General features: G+C 39.7%; 1 protein-coding gene across 2 annotated transcripts in view; it reads right to left on the bottom strand.

Annotated features, from left to right (window-relative positions):
• Positions 1-1,418: 1,418 nt before the first annotated feature.
• PIGK (phosphatidylinositol glycan anchor biosynthesis class K) overlaps positions 1,419-27,125 on the bottom strand; it is a 128,960-nt gene continuing 103,253 nt past the window's right edge. Inside the window, exon 11 of one of the 2 annotated variants that reach the window (XM_084637179.1) lies at positions 1,419-2,830. In XM_084637179.1, coding sequence (XP_084493305.1) covers positions 2,714-2,830 — 117 coding nt within the window. In that variant the 3' untranslated portion in view covers positions 1,419-2,713. The remainder of the gene's footprint in view (positions 2,831-27,125) is intronic. The other variant, XR_014712729.1, reaches the window with a different exon arrangement.

Below are 27,125 nucleotides of genomic sequence, written 5' to 3'. Positions count from 1 at the left end.
TAGAGGTGAAAAATGCTTTTTCCCAGTACTTTTTCCTCAGGCCATCCACTTTCCCTCAGAAAATCTCTTTATTTTTAAACAGTGCCAAGATAGCGGAGACGCATGTGCAAATATGCAAGGAAAAGTCTACAGCTCTCCTCCCCTCCCCTTGTGCCCGTTACAGGTGCTGAGCACAACATTGTGCTTATGGAGCAGAATGACTCTGTGGGACTAGTGCACTGATGGTGCTAGTCTCTAGCACTATCCAGAAGAACATGGGTGGTGAACCTACGGCCTGGCCCATTGCTTAATTTCATCTGGCCCACAGAGCAGGGTTGGGAGCTCACCCCGTTTCTCCCACCCACCCAACACTCCAGCCAGGGAGCAGGGTCCGGGAGCATGCTCCAGCAACCCCCCACACCCCAACCCCACTCCCCTGCTGGAGTGCCGGGTGGGCAGAGCAGGGCAAGCCCCCAAGCCCCAACCATGTTCCCCGGCAGGAGCACTGGGTCGGAGCAGGTGGCTCCCATTTTTCCAGGGCCCCCCAATTGGCTGGGGCTCCTGGGCACATCGCCTTAGCCCAGTGGCTAAGCTGGCACTGGGAGGAGGGCAGCAGGCAAGCGAGCGGGCAGCCCAGTGGCGGCAGAGGAATGCTCAAAAAAAGGAAGGCCTGCTGCTTGGGGAGCCAGGCCTGTTGTGGGGTGGTGGGATGGGAGCCGTTGCTGCTGGAGAGCGGTGTCCCCTCTCGGAGCTGGATGTGAGCTGGATGCGAGCTCCAGGGGACCCCTGGCCAAAGTGTCTATCGCCCCCTGCAAGGCCGGGCGGAGGGAGGGGGAAGACAGACCCAATTCCTCCTGCTCCACCTTTCCGCCCACCCACCCACCGAGCCAAAGTCAGGGCCTACCCAAGTGTACCGTCCTGGCTACGCCACTGGGCCACCCACCCCGGAGCATGGAGAGGACAGCCCCTCTCATTCCAGTTCTGGGGAGGAGCCCCCGTCGGGGATCCTGCAATCGGCTCTGGGCCCCCAGCAATGTACTGACAAACCAGGGGGAATTCAGAGAAGAGCCACATGACAGCATCAGGGATGGTAGGGCCGATTTATGACGAGAATCATATCACAGCATCTGATCCAAAGACTGGGGTAGTCAACAGCATGGGCTTTGGACCAGACCCTTGCTTTTTACTTGTATGTGGCTCATGACTGATTTTTTCTGTGGATCAATGGCCCCTGATAGAAAAAAGGTTCCCCACTCCTTCAGCAGAAGTATCTTGGCAGACACCAGACCCTTTCTAGAAGCAGCACTAAACTTGCACTCACCAGAGCTGGGGGTGGGATTGTGCCTGTAGGACAGTGCACCTCAACACCATCCCTAAAACGAGGCTGTGACGAAATGCCACAATTAAGCCTAAAAATAACAAAGATAAAACATCTAATGTACATGTTCTATGCAATGTGACAATCTTTAATGCTGTATTCTCTCCAACAAAATGATCCAGGCATCTATACGTTAATAATACAAATACAAATAGTTCCTAATGATTTTTAGAGATTTATGTCAGATAGACTATTCCCTTCCTGTATATCTAATCTTTATATTTGACATACAGAGCAGAACCATTTAGTATTCAGGAAAAACATCTTCAGAAATCTCTTCTCTGGCATTTGTTGTTCCTGTATATGAACAGATTTGGTCCTCCTGTCACTTAATATTGCTAAAATTTAAGAACAAAACCCACTTAGCATACATTAACCATTAATTAATAGAACCATTCATAGACCTTGCAACACTGTCTTTTTAAGGCTATGCAATTTGGATGAAAGGGTTTCCAATGCATTAAATACACTGGATCATCTTTGCATAGAGGAAAATTGTCTCTGGTATCAGGGATTTAAAATAATTGTAAATTGTACTATTGTACTCAAGAGTTTCTGAACTGCACTGTTTTAAGTCTTCTAAATTCTGTTTTGACATATCTATTGGTTTGTTCTTATTAGATATTTACTGATTTCTAATAGACAAGATTAAATAATGTATTTTTACACATTTTGGCAGCTTTTTCTTCAACTAGATTAAATGAGGTCATTGTTTGGCCATATTTTTGTTTTCAATTCTAATGGCTCATAGAATCCTAAACCCAAAATTGCCCTAGGTAAAAGTACTGATCTAAAGGATTGTATTTAACACACAAAAAATCAATATTTTCTACAATATTTTTGTTTCTGTTGAGCAAGTTTTCAATGTCATGCCTGAAGTCTATAGAGTGACTTAAGTTTTTATTGATAAAATGACATCTTACTTAAATAAGGTTCTGCATATTGTCTAGACCTTTGTTCCAGTGATGGGATAACTTTTAAAAAGATTTACTTAGAGGTGGAAGGGAAAGCATTCTTCCTTTTTACAACTCATAAACAGCCTTAACATTTTAAAGATTCAGCTGAGATCTTCGGTTTTCCTGCTGTCTCTGAAAACACAGGATGAAAAATTGCTCATAAACAGCATTAAAATGTGTTTAAATGAGAAAGTATAAAATTATCTAATAGTATAACCATTAGTTAGGCTTTTTACTGAAAGGAGGACAGATGACACAACATCAAAAGAGCATCTAGATGTGAGGTTTCAGCATTATTTGTCACTACAAACAGACATAATACTCAAATAAAGAACCTTTGATAACACCAATTTTCATCCCATGTTGCAGTCAGTGCAATCATCTTGGTTGCTCAGAAAGCCTAGAAGATGTATTTCATGTGCTTGATTCCATACGTTTTAAAGAAAACCATGATAATCAATGCCCAGAGTCCTAGAATAAAACCTCCTGGAGGATGCCAGTCTTTCTGTTTTGGTTTCTGTAAAATAAAAATGGTATCACTGTTAGTTCTTCGTGCTAAATACTTTTTGGATTTATCAACTGGAAAAAAATCTTTGCGTTAGGGCAAAATATTGACAAAATGCACATCCTTTACAAAGCTGATATCCAGCGCCAAACATCTATCCTTTTAATGAAGTTAAAAGTAACTGGGGTGAAGTGAGCTGACAGCCTGTCACTTCACCTGCATCTGGGAGTGACACTATAGCTATGAGTAAAACACCACTTTTGTTGTACACTATTTGCAGGTGCACATAACTTTCCAGAAGAAAAATCCCTCACACATTTGTTTGGAGTGAAATTTCTCATGATTGGGCTCAAGTGAACTGTGATATTTTATGGGAAAATTTGGTAAAACTTTGTTGGGTATTAAAAATATACATTCTTAAGTGTGAAAGTTAAAAAAAAAAGAGGATTTTGGTTTTTCATCATCAAAGAAATGATGGTCAGATGTTCCTTCTGTGCTGAGTTATTTAATGAATTAATAGTTATTTAAATATATACATAATTATTAATAGTTAATTGACTATAATACACAGTATGATTGATTTGAACACAGTAGTTTCCCTAAGGATTTGCACCTCAGGAAGCCCAAGACAAGCCCTGTGCTTGTCTGGTCCTCACCAGTACTCCTCCCTTGAACAATCCTTTTATCTGCAGACAAGTGAACTACATCCAGGACAACCAGGCCCCTTCTCATACAAACCGAATGGTAAGATTCGTATCCCTTCTGCTCTTTGCTCAGCACCATGAAAATTTCAGATCTTATATGGTCTGTGGTGGGAAATGAACTCTGCCAGGTAGAGACCCAGAGCGCCCAAAATCTGTCTAAGATCTGTATAATTCATGCTATGTATATGCAACATTTTGGCTGAGAATTTAAACATGCTGAAATCAGAGACAGCAGAGTTGCAATTCTTATGAGAAGCATAACTCAGTACCTCCTGAACACAGTAGTCATATAACACCATATACAGTAATGCAGAATCCTAGGTGTATGCAACGGGTGGAATTGCTAAAAGAAAAATAAACACATGCTGCTAAACTAGAATTGCTAAAGAAATAGAGCATGTCTAAATAGCACAAATACTGTACTGAAGTTCTTGCTTAGTTTTTGTTCATTTTCTGAGGAGGGATTTGGCTTCTTGTTGTTAGAAAAGCCATCTGTCTTGCATAGAATATATACATTTTCTACCTAAAGCTTGCACCAGATTCTCCTTCTATACCATGAGCATTCAAAGGTGTTTTACTTTTGTAGCATGAAGTCAAATTAAAACAGTCATCTTACATTCAGGTAACTTATTACAAATACAAAATATTCCACAGTTCCAATTTCTGCATGAAACTGGTTATGGGAAGCTTCCTGTTTCCCACTAAATGCACCAGGTGGCTGGGAACTTTAAAGCCATAGGTGCAGTTTGCAGCGTCTGTTCTTTCAAAACAGCTTTTCAAACAACAACAACAAAAGCCTTTGGATTTCTCTGCCTCCATTTTCTAAAGCTGGATAGATCTGGATAGTTTTTTTTTTTTTTTTTTTTAAATCAAGAGAAAATTTCTCGTTAAGTATAATATTTGTTATGCATAAACAAAAAATCAAATGGAAACAGGGGGGCCTAGGACACAAACCAGAAAAACAAGCCCATGAAATGTAATTGAATTTATTTGCCCTGCTGAGAGAATCAAGAAACTCAGATTATAATTTACATTAATAATAATAAAGCAGAAGATATAGACAAAGTAAATATATATACCGTTACATTTGCTAAGAAACTATCGTTAACTATAAAACGTATCTGCTGTTGATACCCCTTCATTGGTATTCACTAACACACATCTCCATGTAAATATATCAAGAAAATCAAGTCTAAATGTGCAAAGCTGCCAATGTACCTCAGTTCTGAGAATAACAGCTCCCAAACACTTCTCCACACAAAGGAACTTTCTTGTTTAAATTCTCCTAATTAACCCACAACTTCGTATGCATATTGCATTGCTCATTTCATCAATCTCTTTGTACTATCAATCTTTCTCTTCTTGGAGCCGAGACAAATCCTTACCACAAAGTGGCACCTGACCCTTCTAGACAAATGACTTCAATTTGCAGTCAGTGACACTAAAAGCCTCTCTTCTATTTTGTACAGAACACATAATTTAATTTCTTTAAAGAATTTATATGAATAAATATTTATAAGGTGACCTAGGAGTATGGGTTTATGTTTTGTCATGCCATATACTGAAGCTTTCCCCATGAAATTCCAAGAGAAAATGGAGTCTGGTACAGTAATGCTTTTACATTTGAATTCAAGGACACAAAATAATCTGTTCAAAGCCATGCAGCACAACTTTAAAATGTACTGGATATATTATTGATACAAAGACTAAAGCAACATAAAGGAAAGGGAGTAGTGAAGCTGCATGCTCAGTTATCTTAAACATAAATATATCTTGAGGAACAGGATTACAGATTTAGAGACTAAAAACTATATGTCAGTATTAAACCACTGCTATGTTCAAGTCCAAGAGGTGCCTCTGTTGCACACCTAAAACTGTCAGTAACGCTGCTGAGTACATAATTATATTTAAATGTACCAACATTTTCAATTATGGTGTCACAAACATCCCACAACTACTGAACACAGAAAATGAGAGCACAGAAGATGAAACAGTTTTCTGAAACTCTCAAAACTTGTATGTAAGATTCCAAAAAAAAGTTTATGACTGGCTTAAAACAATATAATTAGTGCTCTACTTTAAAACATTTACCTCCCTAAGATCCTGTTTATTGGGGTGAACTTCCAGCAAGCATGATTCCAGTTTCCTTCCTTAGTGTCCCCCTTGCCAGTTCTGACACCACAGAGCTTTACCTGTGTCCCTGTTCCCATTCCCCCCCTTAGCAAAACATGATTCCAATTTCCCCACCCCCACTTCCTGATTGACTGTAGACTATATAGTAAAACTTGAGTTCTGCTTAGCTATACCTTAACCAATCATTTTCCTGAAATTTAACAAACCAATCCTAACATACTGTAACATGATTATTTCACCAATTATATCCCACCACCTTAATTAGTTTCCACCCAGCAAAATTAATTATACAGCAGACAGAAACAATCACAGAACCAGACAGAGATTATACAGACAAACAATAGCAAAGTGGGATCTATAATGACAAAACAATACAGAAGTGAGGATTTCACAACTACATCTATAAAGACATAAGGGTTTCCCAGCTGTGTCTATTGATAAGTGAGTTCTTACTGAACAGAAAACTATCTAACTAAACTTCCTTTTACATCCTCTAGGCTCTTCCCTTTCTCTGGAGGTGATAGATCAGATCACCTTTCTAACAGCCCCAGGTTGCCTTATTTCAGTGTGACTGGTTTGGAATGTGAGGATGTGACCATACGCTTCCCAGCTTATGGCTGCCTCTGCTGCTTAGCCAGAGATCTTAGCCTAAGAACAGGGCCTCAGACTGTCACAGTAAGAGAAGGCTCTTACACCAGCGACAGTGATTTTGATTCTTTCTTTTATACCTCTATAACTAGCTAAGTAATAAGAATACACCTAAATTCTTAGAGTATAGGCCTTTACAGACAGGCCTGAATATCTATATCCTAACACAGGTTTCAGAGTAACAGCCGTGTTAGTCTGTATTCGCAAAAAGAAAAGAAGTACTTGTGGCACCTTAGAGACTAACCAATTTATTTGAGCATGAGCTTTCGTGAGCTACAGCTCACTTCATCGGATGCATACCGTGGAAACTGCAGCAGGCTTTATAGATATACAGAGAATATGAAACAATACCTCCTCCCACCCCACTGTCCTGCTGGTAATAGCTTATCTAAAGTGATCATCTGGTGGGCCATTTCCAGCACAAATCCAGGTTTTCTCACCCTCCACCCCCCCACACAAATTCACTCTCCTGCTGGTGATAGTCTCCATAGTCTGGAGACTATCACCAGCAGGAGAGTGAATTTGTGTGGGGGGGTGGAGGGTGAGAAAACCTGGATTTGTGCTGGAAATGGCCCACCAGATGATCACTTTAGATAAGCTATTACCAGCAGGACAGTGGGGTGGGAGGAGGTATTGTTTCATATTCTCTGTATATCTATAAAGCCTGCTGCAGTTTCCACGGTATGCATCCGATGAAGTGAGCTGTAGCTCACGAAAGCTCATGCTCAAATAAATTGGTTAGTCTCTAAGGTGCCACAAGTACTCCTTTTCTTTATATCCTAACACAGGATCCCACTATGCTAGGTGCTGTACAAACAAAAACAGAAAGACAGTTCTTGCCCCAAGGAGCTTACAATCCCAATATAAGACAAGATACAACAGATGGATACAGGCAGACGGATGGAGGAGTGCAAGGAAACAATACTGGGATGATTTTTAAAATAAATTTAAATTTTGGTTTAATGTAATCAGGTACTTAGATGATGTTTTAGCATTTTAAATACAGTAATAATGATTTATTTAAAACCTCTTCTATTGCTTGATTTCCATTGCCCAAACATTATCAGGTGTGTATTTTAAATCACTTTGACTTTAAAATTATTTTCTTTGTACTAAAGTTTTAAAAGTTAAAAAGGCAACCACAAAAAAAAAACAAAAAAAAACCCCACCACCACCATGACAACACACACAAAATTCAAAGAGAAACAATGAAAAAAACCCATATAGGCAAATGTTAGTCAAATCAAGTTCTGTTATAAGCACTTGCTTTATCCACTAATGCTTATTCATGAAACAAAACACATTATTATTCAGAGAAAGTGAGCATGCTCGTCAATTTGATGTATTTACATGGAGCCATATTTCACAGTCTATGTAAAAACACACAATGAGATAGCTTAAAAATTGCCTAAACATTCTTATAAGTAATCTTCATATGTACGGAAAGTACTAAGACAGAGACTAACAGGGCATAGCTTATAGACAAGAGGGTTGGCTTGGTTTTTTAAACACAGAACGTCAAGAATTTCAGAGGTGTAGGTAAGCAAAACAATTTTCAGATGTCAGTGATTAGAATAATTATTTGAATTTTACAGTAACTAACATTTTGGTCTAAGCATTTCTGTTTCTTTTCTGTCACAAACGCTGCTGTTTTTTCAGTGAAGTGGGAAGGTGGTTTTAGAAGATGTTTTCAGAATGCAAATAGGTGCACCGAGAGAAGGGGGCAAATTATAAAGTGCCCCACAGCTAGGGGCCAAATTTTAAATCTTTAAATCAAAACTGGATTTACGTTCTAGCTCAACCAGTAGTACTGAGCTTGCTGCAAGGATTACTGGGTGAAATTCTTTGGTCAGGCTAGAATATTGTAATGGTCCTTTCTGACCTTAAGAATATACTAAATCAAAGGGACTGCTTCAGGAGCAAAAGTTTCATATACCCATTTGTACCCACATAATGGGGGCATGTGTTTGTATAATACCCCTACTTATGTGCAAACGTACCTTTTTTTGAGTACACAAATGCATACACAAATTGTGTGGAAACACATTAAGAGATCTCTCTGAGAAATCTGGCCCTGTATAGATATTAGTAAGAGGGCTGATTAGAAAGTAATTGCCAACACATAAATCTTGCCTCCTGAATTCTTTAAAAATCCAGTATTTTGCATTTATGCACAGTTGCACACCGACTGACATGGATCCTAACGTGCAGTCCTTATTCAAGCAAAGCTCCTTCTAAACCCAACCACTTCTTGCTCCTTGTAAAAGCCTGGATGAACAAAATATTAGGATGCTGTGATCTCTTCACTTGCAATTAATTAAATATAATTATAAATTATGTAGACGAGTGTGCGTGCATGCACTTAAAAGTTTCGGAGCCCGACCCTGCATATATTTAACCTTGGTGTAATACTTACTAATAAGGGTAGTTTTATCACTTTCAGTGGGACTATTCACAATAGTGGTAAATATCTGGAGGATCAGGCCCATAATTCTTTTAGTTCAGACTACTTCTCTATCTAGCAATTTCACCTGAGTAGTACCCACATAAGAACTTTACTAAGAGTGGCTTGTATAATTGATGTACTTAAGATTTTTGATTTACACTACATATAACCCCATTATAAATGCCCTCTTTATTCCTACAACAATAGCTGTAACACAAAGGTGAAATGCACACATAAAATGTGTCATGTGTCATGAACAAATACATTTAGTAGCTTAAGGGCTAGTCATTATCAAATTGCTAGAGAGTCCGAATTAAAAAGGTAGGTAGCTAAGCAACAGTGAGCTTCCTACTGTGAATATTTTCTGTCATACTCTTTATAGTTCTGATAGAATCATTATTCTATGGAACTTCAAAACAGTTAATAGAGAGCTGCTCCAAGTATTGTAATTAAGGAGAGAATAAAACAGTGGATGGGTCTGTAGGGATCCTAATGGAAAGCATCCAAGATTTTCATGAGAACTTTTCATAAAACATACAGTACATATTATTGCAGTTAAAATGCATTTTATGGAAAAGAATGATAAAGAAAACGGACTGAAGCTACAGTAGCAATTAGGTTAGAAAATGGTTTCAGAATAAAAGTTCAAATTTAAAAGTGTGCATCTATATTTCACATGCAAAAAAAAAAAGTCATTTTAAGGTGTCATTAAGGTCCCAATCCTTTAGTCTTTACCCAGGCAAAACTCCCCACTGATTTCAACATGAAGGCTGCATGAAAAAGAACAACTATTAGGCCAGAAAACTGAGTTAAACTCATGTGTCCACATTTTGATGGCGATTGTAGGCACTGCAATTCACAGAAATGTAACTACTGTATTTGGTTAGGAACTCAAGAATTCCCATACTGGATCAGAGCAGTAGCCTATTCCCAACAGTGATTTGTGACATATGCTTCAAAGGAAGGGAGCAAACCTCAAAAGTGACCTCACTTATGCAATAACATGCTTACAGGGAAAGTTTCTTCCCAGTCCTAGCCAACTGGACTAGATTCACAAAGGGGATTTAGGCATTGCAATAACTAACTCCTAGGTGCCCTATCACCTAGCAGAACTCATAACCCGGAATTAGGCTTGCAGACTCCCTAACGCTTGGGGAGAGTTAGATGCCTTAGAATGGGATTCACAAAAGCCACGCAGGGAGCTGCCTAAGTTAGGAAGTAGGAAATGCTGAGGAGAGAATCATGGCTTGTAACCCACCCTTTAAAGGCAAGTACGGACAGCTTCAACAGCGGAGACTGAGGGAGACCTACCTCAGAATACCCCACAGCTCACTCGCTAGGGCACTCTTCAACTTCAGATCTCTGCTCCAGATCGGGGGGGGGGGGAACTGCAGGTGTGTGCTCTACCACTGGGTTAATGGGGGGGGGGAGAAAGAGGGGGGACCACCACTTAACCATCCTCCCACCTACGAGATCAGGCTCCAAAGGCAAGATAGGTAGGGGAATGTCTAATTTGGGAATTCTACTGGGGCACAGGCATGATTCAGACACTGAGCTGCTGGGTGATGTCTGAACTGAGGAGATTGTGTACATGCCCAGTTGCCGAAATTCAGGCACCTACAGGGTTAGGTGAGAACTGAGCACTGGCGCCTCAATGTTGAACTTGTCATCTGAAGTGGCAGTTAGGTGCTTAAGTCCCTCTGTGAATCTAGCCCATGGTGTTTGCTTATGTCACAAAACCTAAGGGCTGAATATCCATATCTACTATTACAGAAACAAAATAGCATTGTGTTCCAAGGGTCCATTACATGACAGACATGCCACCTCTGTGGAATTCCCAGCCTCTGATAGCTTAGGGGGTCAGCGATCAGATGAGAGAATTGAAGCAAGCTTCCTGTTTGGTACTGTAGAACTGTGTTACTACATCACTGAGATGAGCTTTATGTAATATTTTTGGTGCATTTATTTGTTTTCTTCCCAGTAATTTTCCTTTCTGAAATTTTCCTCTTTGTTATCTTCTCCTCTCCTTCACTGATGGACTCCTTTTCTTCTTTGCCATTCTTATATTTTGTAATCCGCACTAAAGAGCTGAAATTTCAAATTTCATTCTCAAGTCAGAAACAAAACACTTCCATGCTTCAGAAGAGATCTTTAAAATACAAGGCTTCCTCAGATCAGAGAGTGAAAACGAAATGTCCCATGCCCTCAGAAAAAAATGACACCATCCAACAAGAGAAACAAAAAATTAAACACTTGCATTGGAAAAGCCAATCAGAATTCACTACACAGGGCTCCATGTAAACAGCATGCATATTACATATTTTTAAGGACATTCTAATAGCAATTCAGATTTAGTTGCAATTTTACATTGCAAATCAGGTAATCATTATAATTCTGAAAAGAAGGCACAGAATTCACTCTCAAAATGAAATATACACATCATATATAATCATACCATAATATACATGCCCAATGCATCTAGTGAAAGTATGAAGTTCTCATTTGTCAGTTATATTCTTGATTTTGGGGGCTAAGAAAAATAATAATTCCAGCCATCTAGTAATAACTTAATCCTCTTTGGTGCCCACAGTAAGATTAAAGTCGTAATGGAATTCCAACATAAAGGATTCCTGTTAATCTGTAAAACAATGTAGAGCATTTTCATCTTATCCCCCAGTTTTTAACTTATTAACAATAATGTCATGATTACTGATGCCCCACATTTTGAGTAAAATAATTATGAAAGAACAACGAAAACTCAGACAACAAAATGCTAGCTACACTTAACAAATATAAGGAGTACTTGTGGCACCTTAGAGACTAACCAATTTATTTGAGCATAAGCTTTCATGAGCTACAGCTCACTTCATCGGATGCATACTGTGGAAACTGCAGAAGACATTATATACACAGAGACCATGAAACAATACCTCCTTCCACCCCACTCTCCTGCTGGTAATAGCTTATCTAAAGTGATCACTCTCCTTACAATGTGTATGATAATCAAGGTGGGCCATTTCCAGCACAAATCCAGGTTTTCTCAGTAAAGAGAGCGGTCACTTTGGATGGGCTATTACCAGCAGGAGAGTGAGTTTCTGTATTTTAATCAAATACACCTTGTTTTTCATCAAACCATGGTCACAGTTTTCAGACATGGGTGACTGAAAAATGCCTGTATTCTGATATATACGCATATAAGTGAGATTTATATATCTATTATACGTGTCCAGTTAAATGGAGGATTTGAACAGCTTATTTAAAATGCTTGTATTTTAACATCCTGCTCATAGTTATTTTGCTTGAGACAAATCTTCACATTTTCTCCCCACTGTAATTCTAATGAACGAAAAGAAAATCCACATCAGGGACAAAACCAAGGACCTTAGGCAGCAAGAGCACAGGCCTCTGACACTTGAGCTAAAGGACTAAGGCCACATCTACACTAGCGAGCTTACAGTGGCACAGCTGTACCAGTGTGGTTTGTAACCTCTCACTTAAATGAGCTTCTGTACCAGATGACTGGAAGATAGCTAATGTGGTGCCAATTTTTTAAAAAAGGCTCCAGAGGTGATCCTGGCAATTACAGGCCAATAACCCTAACTTCAGTACCAGACAAATTGGTTGAAACTATAATAAAGAACAGAATTATCAGACACATAGATTAACACAATTTGTTGGGGAAGAGTCAACATGGCTTTTGTAAAGCGAAATCATGCCTCACCAATCTATTATAATTATGTGAGGATGTCAAACAAACATATGGACAAGGGCAATCCAATATAGTGTACTTGGACTTCCAGAAAGCCTTTAATAAGGTCCATTCACCAAGGCTCTTAAGCAAACTAAGCAGTCATGGAATAAGAGGGAAGATCCTATCATGGATCAGTAACTGGTTAAAAGACAGGAAACAAAGGGTAGGAATATATGCTTAGTTTTCAGCATGGAGAGAGGTCAACAGAGAGGGATCTGTTCTGGAACCAGTGCTGTTCAACATAGTCATAAATGATCTATAAAAGGGGGTGAACAGTGAGGTAGCAAAGTTTACAGATCATACCACTCAAGATATTTAAGCCCAAAGCAGATTGCAAAGAGTTACAAAGTGATCTCACAAAACCGGACGACTGGACAACAAAATGGCAGATGAAATTCAGTGTTGCTAAATGCAAAGTAGTAATGCACATTGAAAAACAATCACATTTAAAATCACGGGATCTACCACTCGAGAGAGATCTTGGAGTCACTGTGGATAGTTCTCCAAAAACATCCACTCAATGTGCAGCAGCAGTCAAAAAAGCTAACAGAATGTTCGGAACCATGAGGATAGAGATAGATAGTAAGACCGAAAATATCATCATCCCACTGTATAAATCCACAGTATGCTCATACATTGAATATTGTGTGCAGCTCTGGTCATCCCATCTCAAAAAACATATATTAGAATTGGAAAAAGTAAAGCAACAAAAATGATTATGGGTAAGGAACAGCTTCCATATGAACAGAGATTAAAAAGACTGGGACTATTCATCTGGGAAAAGAGATGACTAAGGGGAGATATGCTAGAGGTCTATATAATCATCAATGATGTGGAGAAAGTGAATAAGGAAGCGTTATTTACTCCTTCACATAACACAAGAAACTGGTCACCCAATGAAATTAATAGGTAGCCACTTTCAAACAAATACAAAAAGTATGACTTCACACAACCCACAGCCAACCTGTGGAACTCTCTGCCAGGGAACGTTGTGAAGGCCCAAACTATAACTGGATTTTAAAAAAGAATTAGAGAAGTTCATGGAGGATAGGTCCATCAATGGCTATTAGCCATGATGGTCACAGATGCAACCCCATACTTGGGTGTCCCTAGCCCTCTGACTGTCCAAGGACAAGGAAGAATTTGTGCCTTGGGGAAGTTTTTAACCTAAACTGGTAGAATTAAGCATAGGGGGTCTTTCATGCGGGTCCCCACGTCTGTACCCCAGCGTTCAGAGTAGGGAGGGAACCCTGACAGCATATTTGGCATAGAAAGCACAGGGGGCTGTCAACATAAAGGAAGCTTTTGCTTTGGAAAGAAGAAGAACATAGAGATTGGAGTGGCAAGAGCAATGCAGACTGAAGAAAAGACTCTCCTGCAGTCCCCCAGAACCCTGAGCTATGTGATTTTTGCATTCACTCACTCAACTTAGTGCATGCAAGTCTGGCAAAAAAAATCCAGCTGCTTTCTGAAATCACTCAGTTTAGGAACTCTACACATCATTCACAACTCCATATATTGATCTGTGACTATATACAGTGATGGTCAATCCCTGTCTCTTCAACAGCACAGATTCCATATTCACCCCAAGGACAACAGCAGACACAACCCAAGAGGGTAGCTCTAGCACAAAAACAGCCCTCAAAAAACAACTGCCACCCTTCATGACCAGTTTTCTTGAGGATGCAGGAAATATTTCTCTTTTTCAAAGTATTCAGAATAGAACACCAAGCCCTTCAGAGTAAAATGCACCAAAGATCTCCAACAAGATAAAGGTAGGTATTCTACAGGACCAAGGAATATGATCAAGGAGGAACAAAGTTATAGCCTTTTAAAAGGAACAGAGAGACAAGAAAAGACAACATGTCACAAACTAACAATCTATATCCATTTTTAAATACAAAGGGATAAACAACCATTTATGTTTATTATACTTGTTTTTATTATACTTAACCATAAAGTAACCAACATAAAAACATTACAATATTATCATCATCTAGACTGATAGGATATACTGTACACCATAATATAAATTCATTTCATCTTACCAATCATATGTACACATACACACTCTCACTCTAAGGACCAGGTCAGAATGAGGGTGCAACTACATCCCCTCCAGTGTTAGACTGGGGATACTGTAACCCAGGAATATAGAGACGTTTGGAACTGCAACAACTATATTAGTTCCTCAGCTTGAAAAGCACAACCGCGTAGCAGGTCAGGATTTAGAAGCAGTGGCAGAGTTCTCTGTGTGCAATGCCTGTCTACACTATGTCTGCTCCAGACTCAATACTATTAGTCCCCTTACACATATGAGCAGCAAACTGACTAAAAATTAGTTTTATGAATACTACAAAATAAGATAATTTGTATTAAACAAAAAAATGGAGCTTGCTCTGCTCCAGCACAACAGCTCACTCCTCCAAAGCCTCCACTCATTCTCAGGCACCATTTTAAACCCCACTTTTATTAATTTAAACAAAAGTACTTCTCATCCCACTTGCATGTCCATGTTAAACTCTAGCAGTTAATAAACAGCCACTTCCTCCAGCCACTCCCATATCACCCATATTCACAAGCCCATTTTTTTCTTTGTATGTGCGTGCACTCCGCTGGTACTGGGAGCACTCTCTGCATGAACCTCCTGAAAGGCACTGCCACTAACAAAATGACATCGTAGAGCCAATGGACTTGAACTGCTCCCGGGGCACTGAAATGTGGATTACAGTTACTGAGGTGGAATGGGCCTACCCCACCACCACCAGTACGGTTGGGCTAGGTGAAAGTGACACCCAGCAAAGAGAAATCTAGCCAACAGAGCAGAAACTGATTCCACAAAGAAACCACATGCAGAAATAATTTTCACAGGGAACAATAAAATGTGATGCTGCCCTGCCTGTTCGACAACACAAACACAATGGTTCCATTACTGGAGTCTTTATTCATTTACTCTTTCCGTTCACTCTGAAAATGGAAATGATTTGATCGAATTCCAGCCTTTCTGAATTATTAAGGAAAACAAATTCTAGACATGGCACTGGTGAGCAGCCTGCCAATACCTCTATCTCCAGCTATTCATCAGTTCTGTCAAGAGGGGCTTGTGCATTACACTGCCACAATCCCCACAAGGTGCTACTGAAGGGTAAACAAAATATAATTAACTTAACACAAAACCCACCAATATAACTCTCATCAAAATTACATGACAATTAAAGGAAATAAATGTGTAAATATATTTGGAGCTAGGAGTGTCTATACCTGAGAGTGTCTAAAAAGAGAATTGCCATCACAACAGTGCTCAATATACCAAGATTAAATTGATGAGATTTACATCAAAACATGGTCACAGTAACAGCAGCATTACTTTATCAATGTGGGCTTACAGGTAACAATTTCTGTTGTTTCTGTTTGTACTCAGAAGAAGAAATGCTGTGCACAGCACATTAAATTAGCAAAGCCAGAATTGTTAATTTTACTGTTCACTGAAATCCTATTTAAGTACATTTTGCCTATCACAGAAGCTGCCATACAGACAATTAGAATAAAGTCAAATGCATGTTTAATAAATGCCAAAGTTATTTATTACATAAAGTAATGAAAATGTGCAAGAACACTAAATTATAGTCAGAAAACTGAAACTACATCTTATTTCTTGGACAGTCTTCTGCACATTGCTTGAATAATCACGTTTTATTAACAAAGGCCCCACTCCTGCATGTGTGTAACAAGTGCCACCTTTGTGAAATCAGTGGGGCCAATCACATGTCTGAAGGTAAGCAAGTGCATAAGCTTGCAGGACTGGGTCCTAAGGCCCCATGTGAGTAGTAATATTTATGAAATAAAGTTAGTAATAAAGACTACTGATGTTTTGTGCATGTACATCACACTTCATCTGAGGATCTCAAGTACTTCACAAAGCTGCTCATTTTTTTGAATTCTGTGAATACATTTAAATAAATGTGACACTGCATACCGCTGCTAATAAGAGAACTAAGCCTATGGGGAAGAGGTCAACAACAAATATGACCCTTAACGCCACGCCCACCAGAAAACGCATGGGACAGTGCTCTGGAGAATAGCTGGGCAACTCTCATTCACAGCTATTTGGGAAAAGAAAGGGTGCAGTGACAAGAACATGGCCAGCTCTCCACAGGTGCATAATGGGGAGAGAAGTAAAAGCAGTTCTGGGCCATGGCTTGCCACAAAAGTCAATAAAAGCCCAGGGAGTGCATGCTGGAATGGGAGCTCTGCCACTTTTGCAGGTTACAGTTTGTGTACACCACTGCAACAAATCTTTGCCCTTCAAACAGAATATAATTTCCAAGTGTAAACAAGACCACAGAGGAACTCTGGCTTAGCCAGTAAGAACTTCAGCAATTCCCACTGTTGCTTGGCCACTTCTCACCTTGCTCCGAGCAGTGACTTATAGCTAAAATCTGGCCTTCTGGCTCTCAGGGAGGGAAAGGTTGCAGTTTACATGGATATACAATTCCCAAATCCTGTCTGCCAATAAAAATAATTTAAAACATTGTACATTTTAGTATTTAATACTACAAACAGCATTCAAAGTCAAATGCTTGTCCCACTGAAAGTAATGGGAAAGGGTTTGATCCAGCACAGTTAACTGGATCACACAATAAGAGTAGCTGTGAAGGAATAAGTACATTTCACCATGTCTATTGTTACATACCTTGTTCAACAAAATAAAAAGCCAATTCCATTACATAATGTAGAAGTTTTGATAAATCAGAAGGTTTTCCCTTACTTAGAAAAATCCCTCCAACTTTTGCTTGGATCAAGTTGTTGTTTTTTAACTACATTAACTCTTTCCCAGCATTGCATGGGTTGCTGAGATGTATACACACTTTTAAAAATTTTAATTGTATTAGGCCATTAATGAGTAAATTAATTTATTAGAAAATCTGTTAGAACCTCTTCACTCCTTGATATTTTCAACTTCTAAAAGTCAACGTTTTCTAGTAGAAAAATTCTGAAAAAATTGCTAGATTAAAAAAAGTTGTTTCCATGTTGATTTTCAGCATTGTTGTTTAGTTAAGAGATAACAACAACTCAGGTTCTGCAGCTGAAAATTCCAGCACTATGAAATACATTTTTGTTTTGACTAGCGTTTTGGTATTTAATTTGTCTCCACCTCAGATTGATGTCTGTACATAAGATGTAATTAACAACAGGGAAAACTGTTCTATGGAATCTGATTTTCAACCCATTAGGCAAATTTTCTCATTATGATATGAAAAATGTCAACTACTTAATTAGCACACCTACTTTGCCTGAAACCCCCAAGTGCATCTAAACTACATTTTATGCTGGACTGGAAAAAAAAAACCCACATCAATTATGCCTATTCTCAATTGTACAACTATTTTAAAATGTGTGACTAGTTAAGACAAAATTGAAAAATTACCATAATAGGCTTTTGACACTTCCCTGCTTAGGCAAAAATTAATTTTAACTCTCTGTTTTTGTGCAAAGCCTTTATAATGTCTCTAATCTTGAGTTCCCACGAGAGGGAACACAATACTTTCAAGTACAAGAGCGTGAGGCTTGGCATCTTCTCTCTTTAGTTATGCAGTTTATTTGATGGACGTCTAAACCACTAAGCCTCCCTTTGTGCTTATATAAGCCATTCTCAGCAGACATATAAGTTAATTTCAGGGAAATGAAGTTTTAGGAAGAATGCATTCTCTTACACAGAAAGGCTTTTTAAAGAAAGCACCTGTTCTGTGAATTGCTCTAGAAACTAGTATAAAGGCAGCTAAAAAGAAGTTTCATTTTTAAAAGTACTTTTCCTCACAAGCCTTACAATACACCCACAAATTCTGGCACGATCTAGTGGAAGAAGTAATTTTACAAGGCAGCTTCTGAACTTGCATCATTTTTTCAGTTTATTCTTCTTCTCCACACATGGAGAAGCTCCACTAGTGAAATCAACTAGAGTGATAACGGGATAGGCATCTTCAGGTTTATTTTTGGTGCTTAATGTAATTCCTGTGGCTTATGCAAGCAAAGTAAATCAGACCTACCACTGGCTTTAACACTTCCCATACAGAGTACAGTATGTTGCTCACATATTAAATTCTCACAGAGAAATATTTTAAATAGATTCCTGTGCCCTCAGCTACAGTGAACACATACACACACACACACACACACAAACCCCCTCGTACATATATCAGATACCATACAACAACAGCACGTGGTATATTATGATGCTGCCAACCCTATTAAAGTCATACAGAGCTTGCATATATATTTAGTATATTCCCATGCAAGATAGAAGTACATGATTTGCATATCATTATGCACTGGAAACCTATTCAGTTATTCCCACAGGAGACAACTCACCAGAGTGACCTAAATAGTATTCACTCTTCTGACTCAAAATTTGAAGAAACAGCAAATAAACGAAGAATGATGCAGACACATGCACAAAGATTTAGAACATTTAAATAAGAACCTGGGCTAATAAATGACAAATGCAGATGAATGCAGACAAATGTAGCATAATGAATCCCACAGGAGAAAAGAATAATGAAAAAAATAAATTATATGCTTAATGGAAAAGGGCTATCGCACAGAGAAGAAAGAAATCTGTGAGTTATTGCACCAAAAAGCCTCAAGCCTCAGTCAAATGTGCTGCTGTCAGGATGAGGGCAAAGAAGATATTGAACTGCACTGCTGAGGGAACACAGTATTAGACACAACCTGCCCTCATTTGCACCTCTAAGTAGAGAAAAGGTTCTTCTGACATCAGGCAAAGGAATTCAGACAGCCATAACAGCATTAGCTGCATATCACTCGGTCTAGACACTGCCACGCTTCATATATCACCAGCATTTGGAGACCCTTATAGAGCACAATAGGGATTGTGTTTGGTTAAAACCCTAGAGAATATCAAATTGAAATTCTAACAATGAGATTACAATAAAGACTGGTCCCTTGGCACAGTCCCTAGAGAACATAACATATAGAGATCTGTGCTCTGTAACATCACAGCATAGAACCTGGGAAAGGAATAGAGCACAATTTGCTAGGGTATGTGTTCCCTTGGGGGTATGCAAGACATCTCTGGGAGTTACGTGAGAGAAATTGTGTAATGGTGGATTTTTTTTTATTATTTTATTTTTTGCATTTTCATAACAGGCTACTCAGATAAAGCTTTAAAACTCTAGGGGAATGTGTTATATAAAATATGACAGTAAATAGACTTCAAGATGTACAGTGAGAACACAGATACACAGACGCTGATGTGCAGAGCCCTCACCTCCAATCACTGTACAGCGCAGGTTCAGGAACTGTTCAGTCGAACTGAGCTCAGGGGAGGGAGGGGACAGGGAAGGGGAAGGTTCCAGTTGTATACGTCACACTATAACTATATCTGTACATAAGAGTGAAATATGGAAAGATGGCTAAAGACATGGCTAAAGCAGAACACCCAAAGTATCAGTGATGAGAAGCATGCTGAAATCGCTGGTGAGACGACTACTGACTCAACATGCGGATCTAAGCCTGTGAAGAGAAACATTGACACTACAGTCAGCCACAGTGTGTGTTATGCGGTGAAGTCCTAACAAATAACAGCCTAAAACAAGCTCCTCTATGCAGACAGTTGGAAACAAAACATGAACAAGGACAAACCATCAGAATTTTTCACTGGACATGGGCAGAGCTATTGGCGAGCAAGCAAGTTTTATACTCTGCTGCTGCCACGGATGACAATATTAAGGCCCTTAAAGCATCATACTTAATGAGTTACAGAGTTGCGAAGTCAGGAAAACCTCACAGGACGGCAGAGTAACTAATACTACCTGCAGCTGAAGACATGGTAAGCACCATGCTTGGAGAGAAGGCCCAAAAATTAATTCAGTTAGTGCCACTGTCAAACAACACAGTGTCACACTGAATAGATGATATGGCCAATGATATCCTAACTCAGTTAGTGAACCATGTCACTAGCAGCCAGCACTTTGCTCTGCAACTGGATGAATCCACACACATGGCAGGCTTAGCTCACCTTCTGGTGTATGTGTGGTACATTTACAAAGGTTCAATACAGGAGGACATTTTGTTTTGCCAGTCACTGCCTACCAGAACAGCAGCTAAGGAGATTTCCGGTTGCTTAAGAGCTTCATGAAACCAATATGATAACATCTGGTCACAATGTATTGGTATCTGCACCAATGGACAAAGCCAATGACTGGTAGGCATAGTAGAGTAGTGACACATATCACAGCAGTCACTCCCAATGCGATGTGGGTGCACTGCAGTATACATAGAGAAGCACTTTCTGCCAAAAGTATGCCTAGCAACTTGAAGAAGGTGCTGGACTTTACAAAAGCTCGACTCTTGAATTCCAGAATCTTTGCCGCTCTATGTAATGAGATGGGAAGCGAGCATGTAAATCTATTGCTCCACACAGATGTTCAATGGCTATCAAGGGGCTAGCTCTTGCCACGTTTCTTTGAACTTCACTCCGAGGTCAAGGTATTCTTTACAGACTACCCATTCCCACTCTCTTACTGTCTGCAGGACACAGTCTGGGCTACTTGTCAGATATATTCTCTCTCCTGAATGAGCTAAGTCTAGGAATTTATGGGCTGAATACAACCATCTTCAATATCCAGGACAAAATTGAGTCAATGATAAAAAGGGCTCGCTGTGTGGAGGAAAACAACACTGAAATTTTCCCAAACATGCATGAATTCCTGACAACGAAGGAACTACAGTTGCAGAACAGTGTTAAAGGTGACATCAAGCAACATCTCACTGAACTAGTGAGGCAATTACATGAGTACTTTCCCTCAACGCAAACAGATGAGTCCACTACCCTTTCACAAATTTTTCTGTATTGCCCATGCCACAAGACTTGTCAATAAAAGAACAAGAGAATCTCCTGGACATCTCAATTGATGGTAGACTCAAGAATGAGTTCCAACAAAAGCCATTGGCTGAGTTTTGGATCCAAATGTGAGCAGAGTTCCCTGAATTGTCAGACAGAGTGTCAAGATTTTGATACCATTTGTTACAACTTACCTGAGTGAAAGTGGATTTCATCACTCACTGAAATGAAATCAGAGTATCGACAGTGCCTTTGTGTTGAAAACAACTTACAACTCAAACTATCACCTTTCTATCACTCCAAACATTATGCGCCTGTGCTCGAACCTCCTCCGTCACATTAATGGTGCATAGTACTATTAAACCATTGTTTAAGTTGATCAAACGTAAGCATACATTAAAACTAAAACCGTAAATGATATGTATTATCATTATACTCCTATATATTATGTGTTAATGTGTATTATAATTTGTACATTTTGTACAATGCTTCGGCATTAAAAGGGTTAAAATATAAAACCTGTATTTTGGTAGGGGTACGCGAGCAGCTGGTAGATCTGGAAGGTATACACAATAAGGGAATTTTGGGAACCTCTGCGACTAGGAGAGCCTCTATGGATAACTTTATGCAATTATAATCAACATATTTAGTGCTCACTTATAAAACAATGAAGCTATATAAATTCACAGACAGATCAACTGATCACTTACAGTAGCAGCACCATAAAAACAATTATGAAATTGCATGGCATTGCAGTAATCACAGTATTTTTGCATTTAAAACCTCTTCTTCCATGCGTTAATCACATCAAATGGGGATGTCTCTAATAGTCCAAGTCTTCTCCTTCCAAAGTGAATACTCTGTATTTAAAACATATTGAACACAAAATTTTCACACAATCATGTGAGAAACCAGTGGGAGTAACTAACTGCCTGTAAAACTAAGCTATTTTAAAGGCTGGCATTTATTTTTGTCTATAAAGCTCCAACTGCTTGCTTGCAACATACACTCAGCAACTCCTCTTGCTTCCGTTCTGGTTTTCTATCTCAAGGAATGATCAGTTTTTCTCCTGCCACCTGGGATGCCTGGAACGTCTTCCTCGGCATGACCTATGTGATAGTACTCTGCCCCCCTTCAAATCCCTCTTAGAAAACTTACTATTTTATCATTTACCTACATCCCAACCCTCGTCCTGACCTTGCTCCCTAATTTTAATATATTAACAAAAAAGGGGAGAATGTTAAAACAGATTCATGGCCTGTGTTCTGAAGCAGGTGAGACTAGATCATCAAAATGGTCCCTTCTGGCCTTAAAATCTATGAAAGCATCTCACTGTTATCCATGTCCTTCACACCGCACCTTTTACTGTCAACTTCCTGTGTCAGGTCTACTTTAGACTATAAGCTCTTTGGGGCAAGGGCCTGTCTTTTTGGTTTGTAAAGCTCCTAAGTACATCCATGGCACAGTAAAAATAATACAGTTCTAAAGCCATTAATGTGATCAGAATATAAACAATACTATTTAAAGACGTTTGTTGTATTTTCCATCCCTAAACCAAAATAAAGATGTTTGAAGATCAAACTGTGTTGAATGTTTTGCACGCAGAGGATCTTGAAGTGTCTGATTGGCTCAACTGGAGGTCATCTTTTAAAACCAAAAAGAAATAAAAAAAACCCAGTTACTAACCTGTTCCATAACTGTTGCACATGTCCATTGCACTCTTACTGCATGTGCACGCTGCTCACAGTTGTCAGAAACTTTTTCCCTCAGAGATGCCCAGGAGATCAGATTGAGCACCCTCTACTGCCGCGCACTCTAGTTAATAGACATAAAGGGAGCAGCAACACTGATCCCCTCTGTTTCTTCTTGCCAGAAAGTCAGATGCAGAGGGGTAGAAGGGAAGGTCATAGAATGAATGTGTACAGCACATCTCAAACCACAACAGTTACAGAACAAGCTAGTAACTTTTTTTCTTCTTTGAGTGATTGCACAAGTGCATTCCACTCTTGGTGACTCATAAGCCATGAAATCAGGAGGCAGGATAGAAGTCGATCTGAACAAGGACTGGAGAAGAGCTCCCCCAAATCTGACATTTTTACAATGCTGAGTGATGGCACATGGAAATGTGTGCATCGAAGATCAGGTTGCTGCTCCACAAATATCTATAATAGGCACTTGAGCCAGAAAGGCCGCAGAAACCACTTGCCATCTCGTCGGATGTACTGTCACTCTGCTTGGGGGAGTAACACTAGCCAAAACTTTGCACAAGTGAATAAAGGAGACTATCCAAGACGAAATCCTCTGAGAAGAGACTGGGAGCCCTTTTATCCTGCCTATGATTTCCACGAACATCTAGGAAGACAAGCGTAGCTGCTTGGACCTGTTGAGATAGAAAGCTCACACTTTTCTGATGTCTAGTGTGTGCAGCCTCTCCTCATCTTTATTTGAGTTAGGCTTTGGGAAGAATGACAATAAGTAAATAACTTGGTTAATATGGAAGTTAGGCAGCACTTTTGAAACAAACTGGATGTGGACGTAGGTGAACCTTATGTTTAAAGAAAGTTAGAGAGAGAGGGCCAGACATTAGTGCACATAGTTCACCTACTCTCCTAATAGAAATGATGGCCACCAAAAATAGTACCTTCATTAAAAGATGTAATAAGGAGCAGGTAGCTAAAAGCTCAAAGGAAGGCCCAAGCTCTAACAATGTCAAGTTCAAGTCCCACAGGGGAACAGAAACTTATATGTGAGGATATAACCACTCCAGGCCTTTCAAAAATATAACTGACATCTTATTAGAAAATACAGAGTGATTATCGACCTGAGGGTGGAAAGCTGAGATAGTTCTATCAAAGTCCTCCTAGCAGATAACAGCCAACCCTTGTTGTTTTAGGTATAAGAGAAATTCCAAGATAAAATGGATTGAAGAATGTGTCGGTAAGACTTCAGATTATTGCGACCAGATAGAGAATTGCTTCCATTTCACCAAGTAAGTAGATCTAGTAGGTGACTTCCTAGTATTTAAAAGCACAACCTCACAACCTCTTTTGAACAAGACTCTTCACGAGGGTCTAGCCATGGAGCATCCAGGCTGTTAAATGAAGCGCCTGCAAGTTTGAGTGGGGTAGGCAAATAGAGTCTTGAGAAATTAGGTCTGAGTCCAACAGAAACAAAACTGCAGCTTTTATGAAAGGGAGAGGAGAGTGGAGAACCAGTGCAGCCGAAGCCAAGCTACAGCCGGTCTTTGGGGGTGATTTCCTTATGTCCATGGGAGAGCTCACCCGTCCGCAAAGAGAGGGTACACGAGAGATCTTACAGCGATGCAGCTGCATCAGTACAGCTGTGCTGCTGCAAGGTCTCTAGTATAGACATAGCCAAAGAGGTTGTGAGGTTGATTGAATTGGCAATGCAGAAATCCCAGAGTCAGATTGCCTCTTGGCAGAGCTGGGATGAATGGACCCCTCCTGGCCATCATTACCAGTTTTCCCCTTGACAGTACTGTAGGATGAGAGCTCTGAGAAATGAGCAGCTGACACAGAACTGGGCACGGCAGTGATTGAACTGATTCAGTGAGCTCTGATGATACAATGGGAGCGATTTCCTGCACTGCTGGGGAAACCAACACTGACAAAGACAACAAGTCCTTTGTTGCCGCAAACACCTCTGCCATAGTTGGTAATGGAATGGCTGCTGTTTGGTGAGTAACTGAAGACAACAGAACCGCAGAAGTTGCAGGTGCTCCTCCAGGTATCAGACTTGTGCCTGTCCCAAAAGTGCTGGAGTCAACAGTGCCCTCCTTAGCTGATAATCTGGATGAGTGCTTAGATTTAGGATGTACTCTACTCAATCCTCTATCCCCCTTCGTGGTGTGGTTTAGGACCTAGAGATCTTCCTCTTCCAGCCTTTTCCTTACAAGCCTTATGCTTCTTCCTCTGCACCAGAGATTGTGACCGGTGCCAGGCCTCTCTGCCAATGTTAGCAGAGCACTTCTCACTGTCGATGAAGTGGTTGTTCTCCCTGTGTGGGAAGGCTACGATGGTGGTCTCAGCACAGCTTCCGTTAAAAGAAACTCAGCCTGGCCTCTCTTTTTTTGGTCCTAGACTTGAAGTCCTTACCAATTTGATATGAGAGATTCACCCAGGCACTTTAAACAGCTGGAGTGCAGGACCACTCAAAGGCATTAGCTTGGATAAAAAAAACAGGACTTGAAGCCTGGTGACCGAGGCATTTCTTGGTACCAAAAACCAGAACCCCAAGCAGGGAAACTGAAAAACAATGACTGCTGGGTACCTTATGCAAGCTGCCCTGCAATGCATTTAGTTATTCAGTACATTCTACCACACTACAAAATTTGTAATATTACATTCAGTGTCTTCCTGATGTTCAGAGATTAACAAAAAGTGCTAATGCTGCCTTTGTGGCTCCAGCAGAGAATGTGGGATATACAGACAGAAGGAATTTCCATAGCATGAATGCATTAGTAATCTATGCCCCAAAAATAAAGTTCCCCATAATGACTGCTAAATTTCTAGGATTCAGGAAGCAGTGTTTAAAAAGAAAAAGCTTAAGTCAATGAAGATTCCAGGTGTCTACTTATCCTTACAGCATCGTGAAGATTAGGAACAGAATTTCTCCCTGGTATTTTGACTTGATGAAATAGAGCTGAAGAACTAGATCCTTGACTGTGGTGGAAGATCACACAGCACAAATCCTGGGTGGGTCATGGCTAAAACTCCCCCTAATTCCTTCTTTGCTAAAGAAGAAAGGAAGGGTGTGGTATAGGAACCACTATACCTGTTCTATGCCACTGGAGGATTCCCCTTATACTGGGGTAATCCTCTCACGCCCATTTATGCCAGCTTTACAGGCAGAATCCACTAGTAGTACAATGCAAAGCAGTTCCACCACACTGCTGGCAATGCCAAAAATCTGCTAGATAACTGTTATGGAAGTGCTGCACTTATTTTGTCTCTTAAATTTCTTCTGAATGTATGAGATGGGTCAAAATTATGAAGTACTGATTGATATTATCCAAAGGTTTCTGTAGTTTCATTTATTCCTTAAATAGAAAGATCATTTTGAAAAAAGTCAACTATGCACTATAATGGAGTAGAACATCACTAATTCACACACAATGTTGTGAATTAGTGAGTATCCGAAAAGGATAACACATCCAAACAGCGTACTTTGTTTATTAGACAAATGTGGTTTAATTTTAATTCTTTATGATAATACTTCAAAGCATTGTGGGAAATACTGTAGTACATTAATGTTACAACTTTGATTAATATGAGGCCTGTTAGAGCATTCTGCTATTTAACCTTTGCATGAGAAATGGCAAGGACCAACCTCGTTTTTACATATTAGGAAAGTGCAAGCCAGTGAGATTCGATGGTAATTGAAAAGATGAACATTAATTTAAAATGTTACGCCTGGCATTATAGGTTCTGTCATTCAACTACAAGCAAATCAGCATTTGGGGTTGTAATATTTTTAAATGACTTCTTGAAGTGAAAGCCAGAGAAATAGATGATGGCACTGTTTGTCTCAGCTAGCTTTGTATAACTTCGTGGAAGTTATCATGGCAATCAATCATTCTCTTGACTTTATAAAGCAAGCATGAGCATGTGAACATGAGGATTATCTTCCAGTTTTGGGGCAGTAAGACAGTATTCCCATCATAATTTGTTGATCATCCTTAACCTTGGAGTTCATCCACATTTCTTTTGGAGTGGCCAGATGAGCAAATAGCAGCCAGGAAT

This window comes from Lepidochelys olivacea, assembly GCF_965140295.1.
Source record: "Lepidochelys olivacea isolate rLepOli2 genome assembly, chromosome: 8".
NCBI lineage: Eukaryota > Metazoa > Chordata > Testudines > Cheloniidae > Lepidochelys > Lepidochelys olivacea.
Note: the sequence above shows the minus strand (reverse complement) of the source record. Positions and strands in the feature narration are given on the sequence as shown.